The sequence below is a fragment of the Anthonomus grandis genome, chromosome 2 (assembly GCF_022605725.1).
Source record: "Anthonomus grandis grandis chromosome 2, icAntGran1.3, whole genome shotgun sequence".
NCBI classification, from domain to species: Eukaryota; Metazoa; Arthropoda; class Insecta; order Coleoptera; family Curculionidae; genus Anthonomus; species Anthonomus grandis.
In genome coordinates, this window is record NC_065547.1 from 8279700 (window position 1) to 8298803 (window position 19104).

Here is a 19104-nt window from a genome sequence, read left to right on the forward strand (position 1 = left end):
GGTAATTGCACATCGCTAAGTTCAGCTCGGATATTCCCAAATGTCACTTAAGTTAAGTAACAGCTGATCGAAAGTGTGGTTAGGAAACGTCTGTCACAACTTTCTCCGCTCCGTACTCAAGAAAAAAACAGGGAGAAATTTGTTTACGTGGAATTTTTCCTGTTATTTTAATATTATTCAATAAATCCAAATTTTTAAATTAGCGTTATTTACATTAAATGGAATATGTAATAGAGCATAGGTGTTTAAAGTGAAAATTTTTAGTGATAAACAGCGGTAAAACATGGAGGAAGTGCCGATGTTGGTTGGGCTGGCTCTGGTTATGCTTGTTGGGTCTTTTTTAGCTGGTTCCATACCCTTGTTCTTCGCTTTTTCTGAGGTAATAATAAATTATTTGTTTGGAGAGTTTTCCTTTGATTTAAAACGTACTAGATATTTTTGACTTAAGCAAAGGGCCTTGGCTATACATATTAAATAATTACTATTATTTGCTTTAGATATATCCAGAAATCCTAGGTAAATATTGTTCAACATAGTATTCAAACCTTATCTTATTCCTAAATATAATTGCCTGCTTTTGTAATAAATAATTTAATTCTGGTTTCTTTATAATTTATCAAAATTCAGTGTAATTACCTATTCATTTCCCGTTAGATTTCTTCAGCACAATATGAAAGTAAAAGTTTACAATTTAATAAAAATCCTTGCAAATGAATATAATTAACTCATAGGTGAAGCTTATTAGTTATTAATAACATGGCATATAGTTTATAGTTAAAAAAGTGCTTGCTATGCTTTTTTTCATGTCATTGTTTGCTTTTCTAAACATATTTCAAGTCAAGGTAGTCCATATCGACTTATCAAAAGTGGCTTTTATGAAATTATCGAAGTAGTTATAAAGAAAATGGAGATATTTTATTTAAAAGATGTGTCAAAAGTTTGTGTTTTGTGTTTGGCAATGTTTACTGGGTCCATCATTTCTGGTTATATGCCTATGGTATTCCAGTTTTCTGAGGTACAATTTGTAAATGTTATTTATTTACCAAATATTGTCTTAACAGGAGAATCCTAATAATAAGGCAATTCACTCTTGACAGATCAAAATATATTTAACCAAAACAGAAAAACTTAAAAGAAAAAAAAACTAAAAATATATATTTTCGGTAGCTTGCGTAAGTAGTCTATAAAAATTGAAATAATTCAAAAGCAAGCAAAATGCCAAGCTCACAACTACTAGAATATACTGAAGGGAAAAGAAAATTAAATATACAGTTTATATGTAAAGAGAGTTTTTAAATCCAACTACAGTGCCATTAAACAGGTCAATATAATTATTATTCTGTAAAATATTAAACCATGAGCAAGTTCTATATAAAGGTGCATTTCTTGCTAAGTTAGTAGATCTATTTTGAAACAAAAGTGATGATGTTTTCAAGTGTGGATAGGGAGATCAAAAAGGTTTTTCCTTAAAAGATGAGGTGGTTAAAAGATACTAACACAAATTTTATTCTTTAAATGTGTTTTTTTGACCCAGAAACTAATTCAGTTTGTAGTTGGGCTGAATACAGACTCAAAATAAAATCAGACCTCCATTAGTTCAGGATAATATAAAGCCTTGAGTTTTATTTGACAAATTCAACTATAAACTAAATATCACTCTCTTGGCTGACTGAAAAATGTCAAATAACCCTTTTATTTTTAGGAAAAGTTAAAAAAGTTCACTGTCTTTGGAGCTGGCTTACTAGTAGGCACTGCCTTGGCAGTCATTATTCCAGAAGGTAATTTATAAACCATAAACCCTAATTTATTTTATTAATCTTTCCACTTTCAGGTGTAAGATCTATAGTATCAGAAAATGTTCCACATGCCCATAATGACTCCACAAATACCCAGGATCACAGTGATCCTCTATCTGTGATAGGCATCAGTTTAGTTGCCGGTTTTATATTTATGTTAATTGTTGATCAAGTAAGTTGGTCAGTGGAAACAATCAAAAATATTGATATGAATTTAAATTTTTTTGTAGATTTCACAAAGTAGAAATGAAAATTTAAGCCCTGCTGATAAAAATGTAACTGCTACAGTCGGTCTAGTGGTGCATGCAGCTGCAGATGGAATTGCTCTAGGTAAGAGTCATTTCTGAAGAAAAAAATATGAGAACATTTTATTTGTTTACTATTTCTTGCAATTACCTTTAGAGTGTATTTTGTTCAGCAATTTTAGTGATAAAATATAAAAAAACATTAAACTTGTTTTTGCATATTGTAATAGTGTATTAGCATTTTGTCATTCACAAAGGCCTTGGCCTTAATAACTTGTGGTTTATTGAAATATTTACAAGTACAAGCCAAAGTGCAAGTATCATGATGCTGACTTTAAACAGAAAATAGTTATATCATAAAGGGGTGAAGCAAATTGACATTTCTAAAGGTCTTGACAACCTGAAACCTTGAAAGAAGGGGGTTCTGTAAATAAAATTATTAAGCTTTACATACATCTAGGAACTGTAGAACCTTCACTTAAAAGTGAAAGGCTGTGAAAAAGCAATGTTATTAAAGTCAGCTATAATAGATAACCAGCGAATTTGACAAACCATAATAGACAGTTAAATAAATAACGCCTTTATTAAATCAAAAAACCATCAGTCTAGTGAAGTCCAGCTAAAAAGCTACTTTCACTCAATCTAATCTAATTAAAAAGGATAAAAATATGTATACTAAGATAACTGATCAACCTATTAAAGAGTAACATCCCAAACTTGTACTTAATTAAACACATTTAAAGTACATGCTTTTAAATCTTGAGGTAACGAGTGCATATTTTAACTGCATCATAATAATAACGTCGTTTATTATGTAACAATAAGAAAAAGTACAAACTATTTTATAAAAGGTAAACCGTCACAGTATTTTTGAATGTTACCTAAAAGACAACAAAAAAAATATGTACAGTGGGTTCAAAATTAAACTAAAACAAACAATATAAAACAAAAATAAAACTATAGTGAGGATAGCATCATTTGTTAAATGTAAGGTTATTAAATGGAGACCAATTATTATGGTCAATAATCAATAAATAATTGGTAATGAAAAAACTACTACTTGCATAAAAAAAAATAAAAGGGAAAATGGAATATAATAAAATACCTTTGATTATTAAAAGTAGAAAATATTAACAGGGTAGTTTATAGGTAAATTTTCTACAAAATTAAATTTTATGATCCAAAATTCAAGGCAAGAAAAATTAAAAAAATATTAAAAACTATTATAATCTGACATAAAAAATTTTAATTTAAGAATGTAGGCACCCACAAGGTTGTTTTACCCCAAGTGAAAATTTTAAATATGTAAATTACTGATTATAATCAATTAAAAAAGTAAAGGGAAAATCAAAATTATAAAAATGAAATAAAATACAAAAAAAAAGGAATCCATATTTGAAAATGCAATTTTTTACTTTACAATTTAAAGAAAAGAAATAAAATATTCAAAACTTCAAATTTAAAATTCAATATTCACAACTTATAAAACTCAAAAACAGTACAAAATTGAACCTTATCAAAAACCCTAACTTTTATTTGAAAAAACATAAAATTAAAAAGTAAAATTTCAATTAGAGATAGGAAGAAATAAGGAGACTTAAAAATATCTAAAGAAAATATAAAATGTAATTTCAAAATTCAAGAAAAAAAAACAAAAATCAATTGCAAATAGAAATTTTTATTTTAAAATTTGTCATTGAAAAAAAATGCAAATCAAAATAATAGTTATTAAATAGCAATTTAAAATGTCAAAATGTTCATTCAAAGTGCAAATATCTCCCGAGGCATTCTCCCATTTGAAATTTAAAAAAATGCAAAAAATTTGGAAGCAAAATTTTAAAATGAAAATTGGAACTTAAAATTTAAATTATTAATATTCGAAATGCAATAAAGTACAAAATTTGACATAATTTTTTTTAGTTAAAAATTAAACAGGAAAAAATCTCATTCTCAAGAATAACCAAAAGAAAACCTCAGAAAATTAAAAAAAATCATAATTAAAAAATTGAAGCCTAAAACATGTAAAATTTGAAAAGAAAATCAAAACGAAATTCAAAAATTGAAAGAAAATTTTAATTTGAACTTTATTATTCAAATAAAAAAGAACTAAAAAATCTGAGAATTCAACATTTTAAAAATACATTTAAAAAAAAATGGAAATTTAGGTTAAATCAAACCAAAGTTTAAAAATCAAAATAAATAAAAATTAAATATTAAAATAAAAATACTTTACGGATAGCTTTACGAAGAATTTAAGAAAAAGTCCACAACTTGAAAACCACTCAAATGAAACATTTTGAAAATTTCTGTCCATTCTCTAATTAACTCGTCTATATACAGTATTGTGCAAAAAGATGCAGCAACATTGAACTTTCCTGTTATATATCTTTTAGTATCTATTTTATAAGTAAGGTTTATATATTATTTACAAGAATAGTTAGAGCCTGTTTATATTTTTATATTATCATATTTTTTGTATCATAATAAATAAAACACCAAATTGTTTTATGCAAATTTATTATTCAAAAATATAGCAACAAAAAATAGTTTTGATTCTAAAAAAAATAAAACGCAACTAAATTAAAATCAATTCAATATTTCGTGTAATACCCCTTCTCCTTTATAACATCTGCACATCGTCTTGGCTTGGACTCAATTAATTTCATAATATAGTCATTGTTCACTTCTTTCCAAGCCTTTTCCACTATTTCAAAGAGAATATTTGTATTAGAGCATGTTAGGTGCCTGATTTTGGTGTCAATGTAATGCCATAAATTCTCTATACTCTATAGGGTTTAGGTCTGGCGATTGAGATGGCCAGACCATTACATTTATTTTTTCATCGGATACCCACCTCTTAACAAATTGAGAAGCATGTTTTGGATCGTTGTCATGCTGAAATATGGCTGTTACTGGCATGACTTTATCCATATATGGAACTAAATGTGTTTGCAGAATGTCTTTGTACATGAAACAATTCATTTTGCCCACTATTCTTACTATGGGTCCCATGCCACGAGCCGAGAAACATCCCCATACAAGAATATTTCCCCCTCCATGTTTAACTGTGGGGCAAATGTACTTTTTGTTTAATCTTTTTTCACTGGGGCGTCTGACGTACATCACTCCATCAGTCCTGAATAAATTATATTTAGATTCATCACTAAATACGACTTTCTTCCAATCAGCTACAGACCAGTGGACATGAGATTGGGCAAAGTGAAAACGAGCCTTGACGTTCTTCTTTGAGAGTAACGGTTTTTTGGCGGGGCGTCGAGCAGGTAAGTTGGCATCAAGTAATCTTCTCCTTACAGTACTGGAACTGAGGTTTACTCCTCCACCCTCTTTTAATTTTGCCAAAATTTGGGAAGAAGACAAAAAAGGATTTTCTTTGGAAATTCGTAGCAGCTGCCTACCCATCCTCAAATTTGTTTTTCTGGGTCTACCAGGAATGGGCGCCGGTGCAGCTGTTCCAGTAAGGCGAAATTTTTTGCAAACTCTGAATACGATTGACCTGTGAAGCCGTAAGCTTCTTGCAATGTCACTCAGCCTAACACCATTTTCGTAATGCTCCACAAGAATTTTTTTTACATCACCAGAGACGGTTTTTGAGCGGCCCATTTTAAGTTAATTCTGAGATTCAAAAATAACAACTTTACAACAGGTAAATCGATATTTAACTGATAAAATAAATGCGAAACAAGAATGTTGCTATATTTATGCACATTGTCTAAATAAACAAACATGAAGTTCCTTACTCTGCATTGGCATTCTTATGATATCTCGGTATATTTATAAATAATACAGAGGCGTGTACTTAAAAGTAAAGAAATAATATGGAATAAATAAAGGAGCAAATAATATTTTTGAAAACATCGCTTGTTGCTATATTTATGCACAATACTGTATATAAAAACCCCTCTTATTATAGCACCATTCAAATAAATATCAAGTTAAGAAAGTACTATTTTATGCACTCAATTAATAAAACGCAATTAATGGAAATGATCCTTAACAAATTTGTCCAAAAAAATAATTCTAGGTGCCGCAGCCACTACCAGCCACGCCGACGTAGAAATAATTGTATTTCTGGCCATAATGCTGCACAAAGCTCCCGCTGCGTTTGGTTTGGTGACTTTTTTGCTCCATGAGGGTATTGATAGGTGAGTTCCTATAATTTACTAACAAAAAATGCTGAAAATTCTTTTATAGACAAAGAATAAGGAGGCATCTATTGATCTTCTCCTTAGCGGCTCCAATAGCTACTCTAGTGACCTATTTTGGAATAGGTCAGAAGCAGAAAGAGACATTAAGTTCCTTTAATGCTACTGGTGAGGTTATAAGCAATATTTACTCTAAAAAAACTTGATGTTTTTCTTTTATTATTGTTATTATTCAGGTATAGCGATGTTATTTTCTGCTGGTACATTCCTCTATGTGGCGACGGTTCACGTTTTAGCGGATCTGACTCAACCAGCCCATCATGGAGGGCAATATGCGAAACTGCCGCAAAGTTTGGAGGGCGGCGGTAAACCTCAACCTCACTCGGCCGCATTAAAGCCTTGGGAGTTGCTCTATTTGGTGTTGGGCTGTTTGTGTCCTTTGGTTCTTACTGCCGGACACCACCATTAGGGTTTGTGAGGTAATATTTAAGTATGAATAAGTTTTATATAAAATTGGATGGAGAAAGCCGAATAGTTACCTATTTTATTGTACATTTCCTTATTAATTATTTTTATTACTTAATTTATTTTGTATGAAAAACTGGTATACAGGGTCTCAAATTAAAAAGTTATTAGCACGTGTTACTTTTTAATGGTGTGTCGTAATTTAGCATCGGCATTCCTGAGCCGATTTTAGGTGGAAAAGTATATCTTAAAGACATAAAAATTATGACATGCCAAATAAGTATCATCCTGTTTAGTATAATATAACATATTTAAGGTATTAAATTAATTAAAGGAAAAAAGAACAATTTATTCAGACTTGGAATCTGAAGCGATCCTGTATATTTATAATACAGAGTGTTTTGAAGGTAGGTGTAATCCTTTAAGGGGATGATAGCTGACCTAATTTCGAACATTTTAAGCCATACAATGATCTAAATCCGTTTTTAATTTATTTATTGCAACTTTTGCATTAAATATCCAAATTTCACACTTGATCAGTAATACAGCGCAAGCTACAAAGTTTGAATATTTATTTTCTTTTTTCTAATTCATGATTTTTTTTAACCCTTTCTATCCCGGGCCTCAATTTGCATGTTGGTCCCTCAATCCCAAAGGTTTTTCCATGCTTAGAGCATATAAATAAACAAATAAATGACCAAACAACGTTTTTTTAATGAGCTTTTTTTAACAAACTTAAACGGTTTCTTTTCAAAAGTACTCAGAGAGCAGAAACAACTTAAAAAAATGTAACTAACTTTAAAAAAAAATGTTATGTAAATTAACATTAAAAGTTTTCTTTTGTGTGGTACGCCTCAAAACATGGCACTACACAAAGGCCGACTCCACATCTTGCACACATGTATCTCGATTCGCTTCTTTTTTTCTGGTCTTTTCTGTGGCTACAAACGACACATCGCTTCACTTTCTTATCAGGAACTGAACTAGGAAAATGTCGCCCTTTGACGATTCTTGGTTAAAGGGTTTATACTTCTGTTTTTTTCATGTTTATGTCTGAAACAAGATGAAGAAATAAGTGCACAATAAAAAAAAATTATTACAAACTTATCAGCACTTTAACTATCAAAAAGTGCCCCTATAATGGTAAGTTGATAATCTGCAAAAGGTAGCCTTTCTGAAGATTGGGTCAAATAGAGTGCATGTGTGTTAAGAAGAGACAGATCAACCATGTGTGTTAATGAATGGACTCTATTTAATTATATAAAAAAAAAATAATAAATGGCAAAACCAAAAGACTTACCTCGATAAGCGTCGGTTTTCACTTTATTGGTTTTGGCCGGCCATTGTTAGTACGAACGTATAAAATTAGTACCGTTCGCGTTACTAGCACTATTGCAAGAGAGCTCGCTTTTGCTGCGAGTTCATACATCCGCATATACGCGGAAACTGCGCGTGTCCATGGAACTGCCATTTTGCACGCGCCAATTTTAAATTTAATTTAGTATTATGCAAGCTGTGTTTATCATTTTTAAGAAAGCTGCAAACCCAATTAAAAAATAACCCAAGAATATTCCCAGTATAATTCTTAGTCTATCGTTAATATTTTAATTCCCAAACAATGTGGAAAAATAGCTTTTTATACCATTTTGTGGTCTTTCTTACACATTCCGTGGAGCTCAACATCATATCTGATCGATCTATTGCACCCATATTTTCGTTGTAATTTATGTGCTGTGTTGTAATTTTATTGAGCACTGTTCGCAGTTTGTGAAAAGAATCACCTTCTTTTTGCTCAGCATTATCTGAAAAGTGTAGCATGCCAAGGATTGCTTGACATTATTTCGGAAAATATTGGTGTATGAAGCAACTTATCAGTTGACCAGTTTTCCTTCAACACGTAAAATTCGTTGATATCAGTTTCGCGCTATTTATTATTTTTATTTGCATAAACCTCGGAAGCATATTTGTTGGTTTCAGAGACAATAATCTCAACTATATCTTCCATAATAAAAGAAAATAACTTAAAGCATTTGACTTATTTTCTATGGAGTCCAAGTGTGCGCCGGTCTCTCTATAATATCCGAATAAACGGAGTTTTATTCCATTTCAGAATTAAATTTTGTTTTAGGGCCAAATTATCTTGAATCGCTTCAGGTGACTTATTATTTGTGTTTCTGTTTTCACCATCAACGGGATTTTCTTCGTCAAATAACTCATTATTGCTATTTTCGACCTCATCAAATATAACTTCATTTATCTCATCTTCATCCGAATCGGGATAATACTCACTGCCACTAGAGACATATTATGACCCGTTACAATTGTCACTCGGCATTATGTTACAATAATACGTGATGCACAGGAATCATTGATTTTTCTGTAAGTGAACATAAAAAATCACTTTTTAAGTAAAAAGTCGCGTTTTGGCCGACAATAAATCGCACCCTCAATGTAAAAGTAACGTATCTTAAAACTTCGAGTTTTGAGATATTGCAATTTAAAATTTTACGGATTAAATATGCTTAACATCTATTGAAAACAATAAATCTTATTTTGCTAGATTTTAATATTTATACTCAAAATAAATGTTCAAAAGGTAGGTATTACATTAAACAGATTATTTAGAATTTTAAATAAAGTTGGAGTAAGTACAGATATTTTTGAGATGTGGTACTGTTTTACTAGGCAATAATTATGTATAAGCTAAAAAAAACTAACATAAAAAGGGCAAATTGTCAAAAATTTAAAAAAAAATGAAATAAACAAAATTTTTATTCAAGGTAATATAAATAACATTTTATAAAGTAATACAGAACATCCCTTTGCGAAAAAAAATACAAAATATAAATTTTTACTCACTAAGTAAATTCATAAAAAAAGTATGGTAGGGCTTAGGAATTAAGTTTTTTTGGCAAAGCGTTAAAAGCCCATCTTTTTTTTGCTTGGAAATTTTTAGTTCTTCGGAATAACCTGGCGACAATTTGCCACTAAATTTTCTGTCAATTTTAGTTTTTCGTTTGCTTGATCTTAAAGAAACGTTATTTCGAACTTGTATTTCGCTGTACGGAAAGGTCCACTTGACCTTTATTTTATCAGTATCAGTGCTAAAATTTAAACCTATATCGGTAGATAATTTTTGAAGATCAAACATTTCAGATTGATCCATTTCTTTTACATAACAGGGTTTTCCCCTTTTTTTGCACCTTGAATCACAGGAATCCATTGAGAAGGGATAAAAATAGGACCACCTTTTAACAAACGTGTTTTTTCTTTTTCAATGCATGAGTGCATACTATCACCTTCATTTTGTGTATGACCTGTTACCAAAAATTTATGCGTTATTGATTGAATTTCGAGGAAAGTGGTTGCATATAAATACAAACTAGAAATGTACTTATTTTTATTCTGCCCGGCGCAGTTGTCAGAATAAAAAGTAACATGTTTTTCTTGGCAGTTTCTTTCTAGGAATTGCAGAATACAACTTCCAATTTCATTTGCACCGCGCTTTGCAATATTCTCTGACCAAACGTAGCATGAACCCTCTTTGCTACCAATATTAAAAATTGTGAAATTGTATTCGCCAATTTACTTTTGTAATAAAAGTCTGAGACTTGTGAGCAAGGTGTGGTAAGGACAAATTGTAAATCATAGACAGCTACAACTTTAGTTGAATCTTGTAAGGCATTTGACACATCATTCTCTTTTTCTTGTCACGCTTTATTTTTGTCATCAACGTGTTTGTCGTATTCACTTTCAAGCTGAACTTTTTCTTCAGAAGAATAATTAGCATACCTTTTGCAGGTACTGCATTGGTCTTTTTTTGGTTGGTGCCATCCAATATTGTATTCAAAGTTAAAGATTTGTTCATAAATGCACGGCTTGACAAAAGGTTTGTTTGCCTCTTCACATTCACGTTTATAGTCACGGTATAGCGTCGCAAGTGTTACACTTCCTTCTATAAAGGTTCTTGTTGTTTGTTGTCGCAAATAATGTGGGCAATGACCCAATATGTTTTCTTACGCCGGATTTTAATGCAGGGTCCAGTTTTTTATGATTCCCGTGTTTACCACGTAGATCACTGCTAACAATTTTTTTATCACTTGTTTTTTTAAGAGCCGTTCGAATGGTAGTATCACCAATGATTGAAGTGCTCATAAAAAACTTCTTGCAAACTCGATTTTTTTCATTGTTGATGTCAAAATAATAGGCTTGTGTGCAGTTCTTTCTTTGACTATATTCCTTTAAATACTGGTATTTAGGTTTAATTGGATCTGTATTAGCGCAAATAAATTGCCTTTGTCGAGTTATCTCGCCCAACTCCCAAAAGGATGTAAGAATTTCCTTTCCTAAATTTTTCGATCATTTTGTAATGCATTTTTGTTTACATTTCTCAGTACATGGAGTTTGTAGGGAACGTGCTGGGACTTCTTTTTTTTTAGATGTTAAGAAGCTTTCACCTAAATTTCTTTTTTGCTTTCTTTTGAAGCGGGGCCAATTTTCTTTACTTCGCTTTCTCTTTCTAGATTTTTCTTTCGCTTTTCTCTCTCTAGAATTTCCATCCCCTCTATCATTATTATTTAAGAGAGTATGTTCTTGTTCCAAACTATCATCTGATTCAAACTCTTCCTCTAGATTATAATCAGGATCTTTAACTAAGGCATCCTTATCTTTTAAAGGTATTTGGGGAGTCATTTCTTCATGATCAGCAATGGGATGGGTGGGGTCACTGACTAGAATTAACCCATCATCACCGTAATTGCATATTAGTGGTGACAATGCAGCACATTGTTTGCTTTGTATATTAAAATTTGTAGGTTCATATTCAGCCATTGATATAACAACAGGAGCTGACATTATAGTAGCTTCATTTAAATCAACAAACTGAAAATTATTGGCTCTATCAGATGAATCCACCTAAAAAAGATACAATCTAATAATCTACATTTCATATTTTTTTTAGAGTTGGTGCATACCATGATTTCTGTTGTGAAAACTTGTGGAATTAACTCTTGTGGTTTCTGAAATTATTAATATAATTTTATATTAAACAATATTAAAACCTATACCTATAAGCTTACCACAAAAAATGAAGATTCGTCGTTTATAGAATTAAAAGAAGTATTACAGTCCTGTTCTATTTGGTCTGATGTACCATTCTTTGCTAATGCTATTTCAGTACCAATGTCGTCTATAAAATCTAGTGATAACTTTTCAGTCTAAAAATATTTAAAATACATAACACACTTTTAGAATTTTGTTTACCTTACAGCGATTTCCATTGGCAAGGGTATTGCGCACCGAATGTTTTTTTTTCAGGTTAGTGCTGTGTCATAAAAAAGATACAAATACATTAAATGGCACTGACTTTGCCAATATAAATCGCTATTAGTTTCTCGAAAATTATAAATACTAATGACGTTTAAGCTTGAGGAAATTGGGTGGAAGTAAGCAGAACACGTCGTATCCCTTGGAATTAAAAAAAAAAGAAAAAACAGATCTTTTAAAACAAAATTACCATAATAATTATTATATTTATGTAAATATGCCTATGGGTTTCGTACGTAACAATAATAATAATAATATTTATTACATTAAAAAAAACTATATCATCAGCGCTGATGGTCGGCCGAACCGATCATTTTTTCCATAACAATGCAAATCGATACAAACAAACAAATAAACAAACGCGACCGATGATGCATGTGAGAGCCACCATTTAAATCAATGGCCAGTGCGTACCATCAGTGCTGATGGTTGGTCGTGTGTGAAAAAGCACTAACAGTACATTAAAAAAAATCAAAACAAAAAAAAAGAATTTATTTACAAAATAACTTACTAACTTACCTCTGGTTTTTTCTCCAAATTATCAAACATCTTCTTAACACGATTTGACATCATGATTTCAATATTAATTGCACAAATTACCCAAAATTAAAACACAAGATAATGTCTCTTAAGTCGGAGATTATGCACTGACTTATTAAAATATCTCCTACTAGAATGTCACCAGCTTTTGAGTGAAATAGTAACACATTCCAAAATAAACTGGTTTTATCAAGATTTTACGCGCCAAAAACCGACGCGCGGCTAATAAAATATCAACGTTGTTTGCGTTGTGGCGTTATTGTATTTGAATTTTCTCAGTAAGCTGTTGAAGATATACTAACATATTTGATGTTATGTTAGTGTTATTCTTTAATTTCTTAACTTTATGAGAATAGATGTTTAATGTAAAAATGATACATTTTGTTTTGCGGTAATTTAACAACTTTAACTTTAAATTTATTAGGAAAAAATTAGTTATTACAGGTTAATAGTGTTACATTTTTAGATGTGTTAGTATTCCATTATTTTATCTGTCAAACATTCTTAATTTTATGGGCAGTATACTTTAATATGTTACTTTTACATTGGAAATTTTTTGCTATAGTTTTATGTTAAAATTAGTTTTATTACATTTTGAAATATTTCCCGCCCTTTTTTCGGATGTGTTACTTTAACATTTAGTAAATTATCGTTTCGAGGAAACTTAATAAAAATCTCAGTTTTGATTTTTTTTGAGATATGTTACTTTTCCATTCATAGTGCGAAATCCTACGAAAGAACAATTTTTAACTGCTATGTTCTGCCGTGAGGAAGTATTGGCTTCTCTTAAAATTAAACTACTGCCGACAATATTCTTGACAGATGGCGGAACTAGAGAGATAGTTACAATTGTCATCGGTCTCCGCTAAATGTTCGAAATTAGGTCAGCTATCATCCCCTTAAACGATTAAACACCACCTTCCAGACACCCTGCACGTTTTTATATAGAAAAAACTATATGTAAGGCTACATAGACAACTTCTTTTTAGGGCTTACAGTGCCAATCATTTTATTTATTATTTTAAAGTGTAATATATATTTTTGTAAATGCCTGTTTGTTTATGAAATATTTATAATACACTACATTAGTTTCAGTAAGAAGTTGATTTTTCTTTAATGAAACCCCACAGTTACATTAGTAATTTTTTTTATTGAAAATATTCAATATTTAAACAATAACAACGTAGTCAGTAACAGCCTTTTCCCGAATGGAAACTTTACAAGTAAAATAAATAGAAAAAAAAAACACTAACTCAACCCTTATAAAAAGTTTGTTTTCTTAAATTAAAAAAAATGCACAATGGTCCACAAAATAAAAACTATTGTCAAGTTTTTTCGCCACCTCTTTCTGAAATTTACGTATAAAAATAATCAAGCACCCCAGGGCTAGGCCTTAAGTAGGTTCCATTATACTTATTAACTATTTAAATGAAAAATATCATGTCATTATTTCGAACACATTCGTTTTTGTACTCTCTGCTTAAGAGTGTTCTCTCTGAGAATTTATGTACAAAGGTGGCCCTGTTGAGTATGATTCTCAGTTATACACTAGCAATCATTTTCTATATACACTGGCAAGTGTAAAACTTTTAATTATAAACTAGTCTACGTTTTCCATAGATCCTAGCTGCGAGAGTTTCCTTATGACTTCCGCTTTTTGGTTATCATTCAGTTTTTCTATTATCACATCTATGGCATCCAAAGTCATATCAGGGCATTCCTAAAACAAAAAAAAATATTGTCATCAGCATAACAGGAATTTTAATTAATAATTACCTCAATTAATTCCTTAATTTGACTAAGACCAGCATCCTTTTTTACGGCATGAATATTCCGACTGATTATAGATTTATGTGGCGGCATGTTCAGTTGTTCTTCTAACCAGTGAACTACGACTTCGTTTTTGTCCCATTTATAGGCCTAAAAGATTTTTTAAAATCAGTTTTAAGTCTTAGAGGTAACTATGCTTTACGTTCACCTCAGAAGCTCCTTTATCTTCTACAAACCATCTCCTGAGCATGTATTCTCCCTGGCCCAAAGCCATTTCAGGCTGGGCTTCTAGTAAAGCTTTAACCACTCTGTCTTGGAGCAGTAATCTTCTTAATCTCCAGTAGAAATGGTGTCTTGCCCTCTTCCATGGAACTATTTCCTAAAGGTGTTAAAAAGAATGTATATTAGTCATAAAAGAAAAATGTTGAGAAAAAAGTTTGCGATTATTATTATTATTATTATTTATTCCTGATTTAGACGCAAAATCCTATTTTGACAGATATCACTACCAGCTTGGCTGTTATACTTCCAAGACTTCATCAATCGTTTATTCTACAGGGTGTTTCAGAACTATGGGATCAAACTTCTAGGGGTTGTTCAGTGCAACAGTAAAATCCATTTGAGTATAGGAACCCATGTCCGGAAATGTGTCACTACGCCACCACGGCCCTAATATTAATTACCTAAATAGGATCTGATGCATTTATTTTTACCTTTTGTATAAGATACCATCACAACAATTGTTTAGTTGCAAAAACAAATACAGTTTTCCATCCTTTAATTGTTAAAACAACTTGTGTTGAAAAACAGTGTGAATTTTGCGTTTGTCAGTGTCTTATTTTAAATAGGTCTTATTATTTTGTTTGTCTGTACAGATCACCCTCGGGTAATGTTAGTACTTTCTTGTCCATTTTAGATGAGTTGCTTGTCTGGTAGTCTGTGGAGATTTTAACATTAACTTTTTAGTAAACGATCAGAACTCCTCTCTTACCAAACAATTATTAGCTAGCTATGGTTTAGCACCACACATAAAGGGTAAAACTAGGGTGGTAGGACAATTTGGCTCTCAAATTGATAATATTTTCAGCAACTTGGCTAAGTGTCAGGTAACAAGTAATACATTATTCTCAGATATATCAGATCATTATGGTCAGAAACTCCATATAGAAATGCCTAAAGAGAGTAAAAAGCCAGTATTTATGAAGAAACGTTCATACACAGAAAACAACATTAAGAAGTTTAATGATCTTTTAACACATGAATCCTGGGAAGATGTATATAACTGCACTGAAGTCGATCTAAAATATGATTGCTTTTATAATATTTTCTATTACTATTTTAATGTAACATTTCCTCTAAGTAGCCACAGAATAAAGGATCCTGATAAAAAATAGGTAAACTCTGAAATTAAAAATTATTCTAGTCATATTAAAGATCTGTATGTATGGTACAAGGAAACAAATAGTGAGGCAGTTTATAATCAATATAAAAAAGAAAAAAAAGAATATAAAAAATTTATTTCTAACTATAAAACTTCTTTAAATGAAAACAAGATTATCTGTTCAAATAACAAAACTAAAACTGCTTGGACTATTTTCAATCAATGCTCAAATAAGTCAAAGTCATCTAAACCTGTAACCCTAAATTCTAGCAATAATGAAATTATTGAAAATTTGGATGAGATAGCCAACATATTTTTGAAGAAATTTAATGCTTCATCTCTTACTCCTTCAATTTCTGGTCAATTGCCTAAAGGAAGCCACATCCCCACTATTTTCCTCTTTCCCACAGATTCAAAGGAAGTTCAGCATATTCTATCAGCCTTGCCAAATAAATACTCTGCTGGTCTTGATGAAATACCAATAAACATACTCAAAAAAGTTAGTCACCATAGATGTGCCTCTAGCTCACATAATAAATGCCTGTCTGCACATGGGAATCTTTCCATCTAAACTAAAAAAGGCGAAAGTTCTTCCAATTTTTTTAAAATAAGGGTGATGAGCAGGATGTAGAAAACTATCGACCAATATCTCTCCTTTCTTCAATATCAAAAATCTTTGAGCGAGTCATTTATATCCGTATTATGAACTTTTTAAAAAGGCAAACTATTCTTTCAGATAGCCAGTTTGGTTTTAGGCCCAATCATTCAACCCAGTTGGCAGTTTACAAGCTTATATCCTTTGTGATTGAAAATGTTGATAAAAAAGAAAAAGTTGCCGGACTCTTTCGATTTATCGAAAGCATTCGACACAATCAACCATGGTCTACTGCTGTCAATCCTTGAAAATTGTGGACTGAGGGGAAACTGTGCCAGACTTATAGCCTCTTATTTAGATTTCTAAGGGAACAAACAGTTTGCCTTGGCTCTGGTAATGGTACGTATGTTTACTCAGCGTCATCCTTGGTGGTACAGGGAGTGCCTCAGGGTTCAATCCTAGACCCAGTACTATTCATATTATATGTAAATGGTCTCAGTGAGTGTTTTCCAGGGTGTTTTATCAACCAATATGCTGATGACACTTCCATAATCTTGTCAGAACATCTGATTGAGGAACTATCTGTCAGAGCTTCTCAGGTGGTAGAGAGGATGCAGGAGTGGTGTGACAATCATGCTCTGAAGCTAAATGCTGATAAAACCGGGCTAGTGACATTCTCCAAAACTTTACCTCAAAATTCCCTACTTGTAAAGTTTGAAAAAAAGTCTCTTCAAGAGGTAGCTTCCTTAAAATTCCTTGGTATACAAATTGACTCCTGTCTCACATGGGTCCCACACATAGACACTCTTGGCAAAAAACTAAATAGTTTCTACGCGTTAATAAGGCGTCTACGAGAAGAGCTTTCCCTAAATTGTCTGAAGCAAATTTACTATGCATCGGTCCAATCTCTAATCACTTATAGTGTGATGTTTTGGGGATCTTCAACTGACGCCGTGTCAGTCTTTATAGCACAAAAACGGATCATAAGATGCATGCTCAGACTCACACCACAAACGTCTTGTAGGACTTATTTTATTAAGCTTGGTCTACTCACTGTTCCAGCTCTGTACATTCTTATGTTAGCTATTTTTGCAAAGAAACACCTGCATCTTTTTCAAACTAATGAAGATCATTATGCTGAGGGTATGTCTATTGTGACAAGGGGGAGAGCTGAACTGAGTGTCCCAACTCATCACTCTGCCTTTTTTCAAAGATCTCCTGCCTTTGCTGCTATTAAAACATATAATAGATTACCTCTCGCCCTAAGGCAAGAGAAAAATATCATGAAGTTTAGGAAAGACACTGCAAGGTATCTGTTGGGCAAGTGTATCTATAGTTTCGATTTACAATTTTAAATGTGTATTATGATTAATATTAAGGGTTTGTTTATTAATTTATTTATTTTCATAATGTATCATACTTGAGATATATGTGGTAAGGTAATGCACCCAATATTATGTCCAACATTATCTTTTTGTTCTTACTATTTTTATTAGCAATGTACTGTGTAGATGTTATCAAATTTTAATTTTGTTCGTTTTGTGACGTTGCTATTGTCTATTTAAATTAGATCTTGAAAGCAATAAAGAAATTATTATTATTATTATTATTATTTTTATTAAAATGTCTTCCTCCAACCTCAATACACCGATTTAAACGCCGCACATGATTTCGGCGGACTACACTAAAAATTTGATCCTCATTTTGAAGGATTTCAAATGCTGCTGTTATTCGTCCAATTAAGTCTAGCTCTGATTCTACTGGAGTTTCGTAGACTAAAGACTTTACATGTCCCCACAAGAAAAAATCGAGCGACGTTAAATCGGGTGACCTAGGAGGCCAAGAAACTGCTTCACCTCTGGCAATCCAACGGTGCCCAAACCGCTGAGCCAAATACTCGCGTACTTGTACAGAAAAGTGAGCCGGCGCTCCATCATGCTGAAACCACATTTGCTGTCTAACGTTTAGTGGAACATTTTCAAGGAGTTCTGGGAGAACTTCCTCCAAGAAACGCAGATAAATAGGTCCTGTTAACCGTTCCGATAGAAGGTATGGCCTAATTAAATAATCATCAGCAATGCCTGCCCATACGTTGACAGACCAACGATTCTGATGTTTTCCTGGAAAAATTGCATAAGGATTTTCTTTGTCCCAAACATGGCTATTCTTACTATTAAAAATACCGTCTCTTGTGAAAGAGACTTCATCGGTCCACAAAACATATCGTAAAAAATTTGGTTGTGCAATAATGTTATCCAGAAGCCATCGACAAAACTGAACTCTAGGATGATAATCGGCTGCAGTCATACCTTAAACTTTCTGGAAGTGGTAAGGATGGAGTTGTTGCTCGTGTAGTACCCGCCAGACAGAAGCGTTACTCGTATTCATATTCTTAGCGACGTCACGTGTGCTATTTGATGGTTCATCGGCAACTCGCTGAAGCACCTCTTCTTCAAATTCGACCGTTCTTACGATTCGAGCAACACCAGTATCATGCATCTTGGTCTTAAACATGCCTGTCTCAGCGAGCCGCCGATGAACCACAATAAACTTTTTGTATCCAGGATGCTGTCGTTCGGGATAACGTTCGTAAACGGGATAGCGATGCTGCTCGTGCATTGCAGTTTGTATGCCGAATGCATATCCGCCAATTCTTGATTGGTAAAGTTTTCCATCTATATGTATAAAAGAGTTTGTCCTGACTGACTGACTAATCATCGCAGAGCCCAAACTACAATAGCTAGAAACGTGAAATTTTGCCAACGGGTTCCTTTTATAATGTAGGCGCCGGATAAGAACGGATTTTTCGAAATTTCACCGATAA

The 19104-nt window shown here is 32.1% G+C and overlaps 2 protein-coding genes across 8 annotated transcripts in view; one reads left to right on the plus strand and one right to left on the minus strand.

The window, feature by feature from the left end:
• Positions 1-71: 71 nt before the first annotated feature.
• Positions 72-6842, plus strand: LOC126748701 (zinc transporter ZIP9). 2 transcript variants are annotated; one of them, XM_050458095.1, is made up of 7 exons: positions 72-379; positions 1703-1778; positions 1832-1968; positions 2027-2126; positions 6084-6204; positions 6254-6372; positions 6441-6842. In XM_050458095.1, exons 1-7 carry the CDS (start codon positions 284-286, stop codon positions 6671-6673), a joined length of 882 nt encoding a protein of 293 aa, XP_050314052.1. In that variant the 5' UTR covers positions 72-283; the 3' UTR covers positions 6674-6842. The 2 variants fall into 2 exon arrangements, with proteins under 2 accessions (XP_050314052.1, XP_050314043.1); XM_050458086.1 differs by lacking the exon at positions 72-379 and adding an exon at positions 793-1015.
• Positions 6843-13664: 6822 nt separating this feature from the next.
• The window catches only part of LOC126748614 (acetyl-CoA carboxylase), a 108528-nt gene continuing 103088 nt past the window's right edge, over positions 13665-19104 (minus strand). For all 6 annotated transcript variants that reach the window (XM_050457980.1, XM_050457987.1, XM_050457976.1 and 3 more), the window contains 3 exons: positions 14513-14683; positions 14311-14454; positions 13665-14254 (listed from right to left, as the gene is read on the minus strand). In XM_050457980.1, coding sequence (XP_050313937.1) covers positions 14135-14254; positions 14311-14454; positions 14513-14683 — 435 coding nt within the window. In that variant the 3' untranslated portion in view covers positions 13665-14134. The remainder of the gene's footprint in view (positions 14255-14310; positions 14455-14512; positions 14684-19104) is intronic.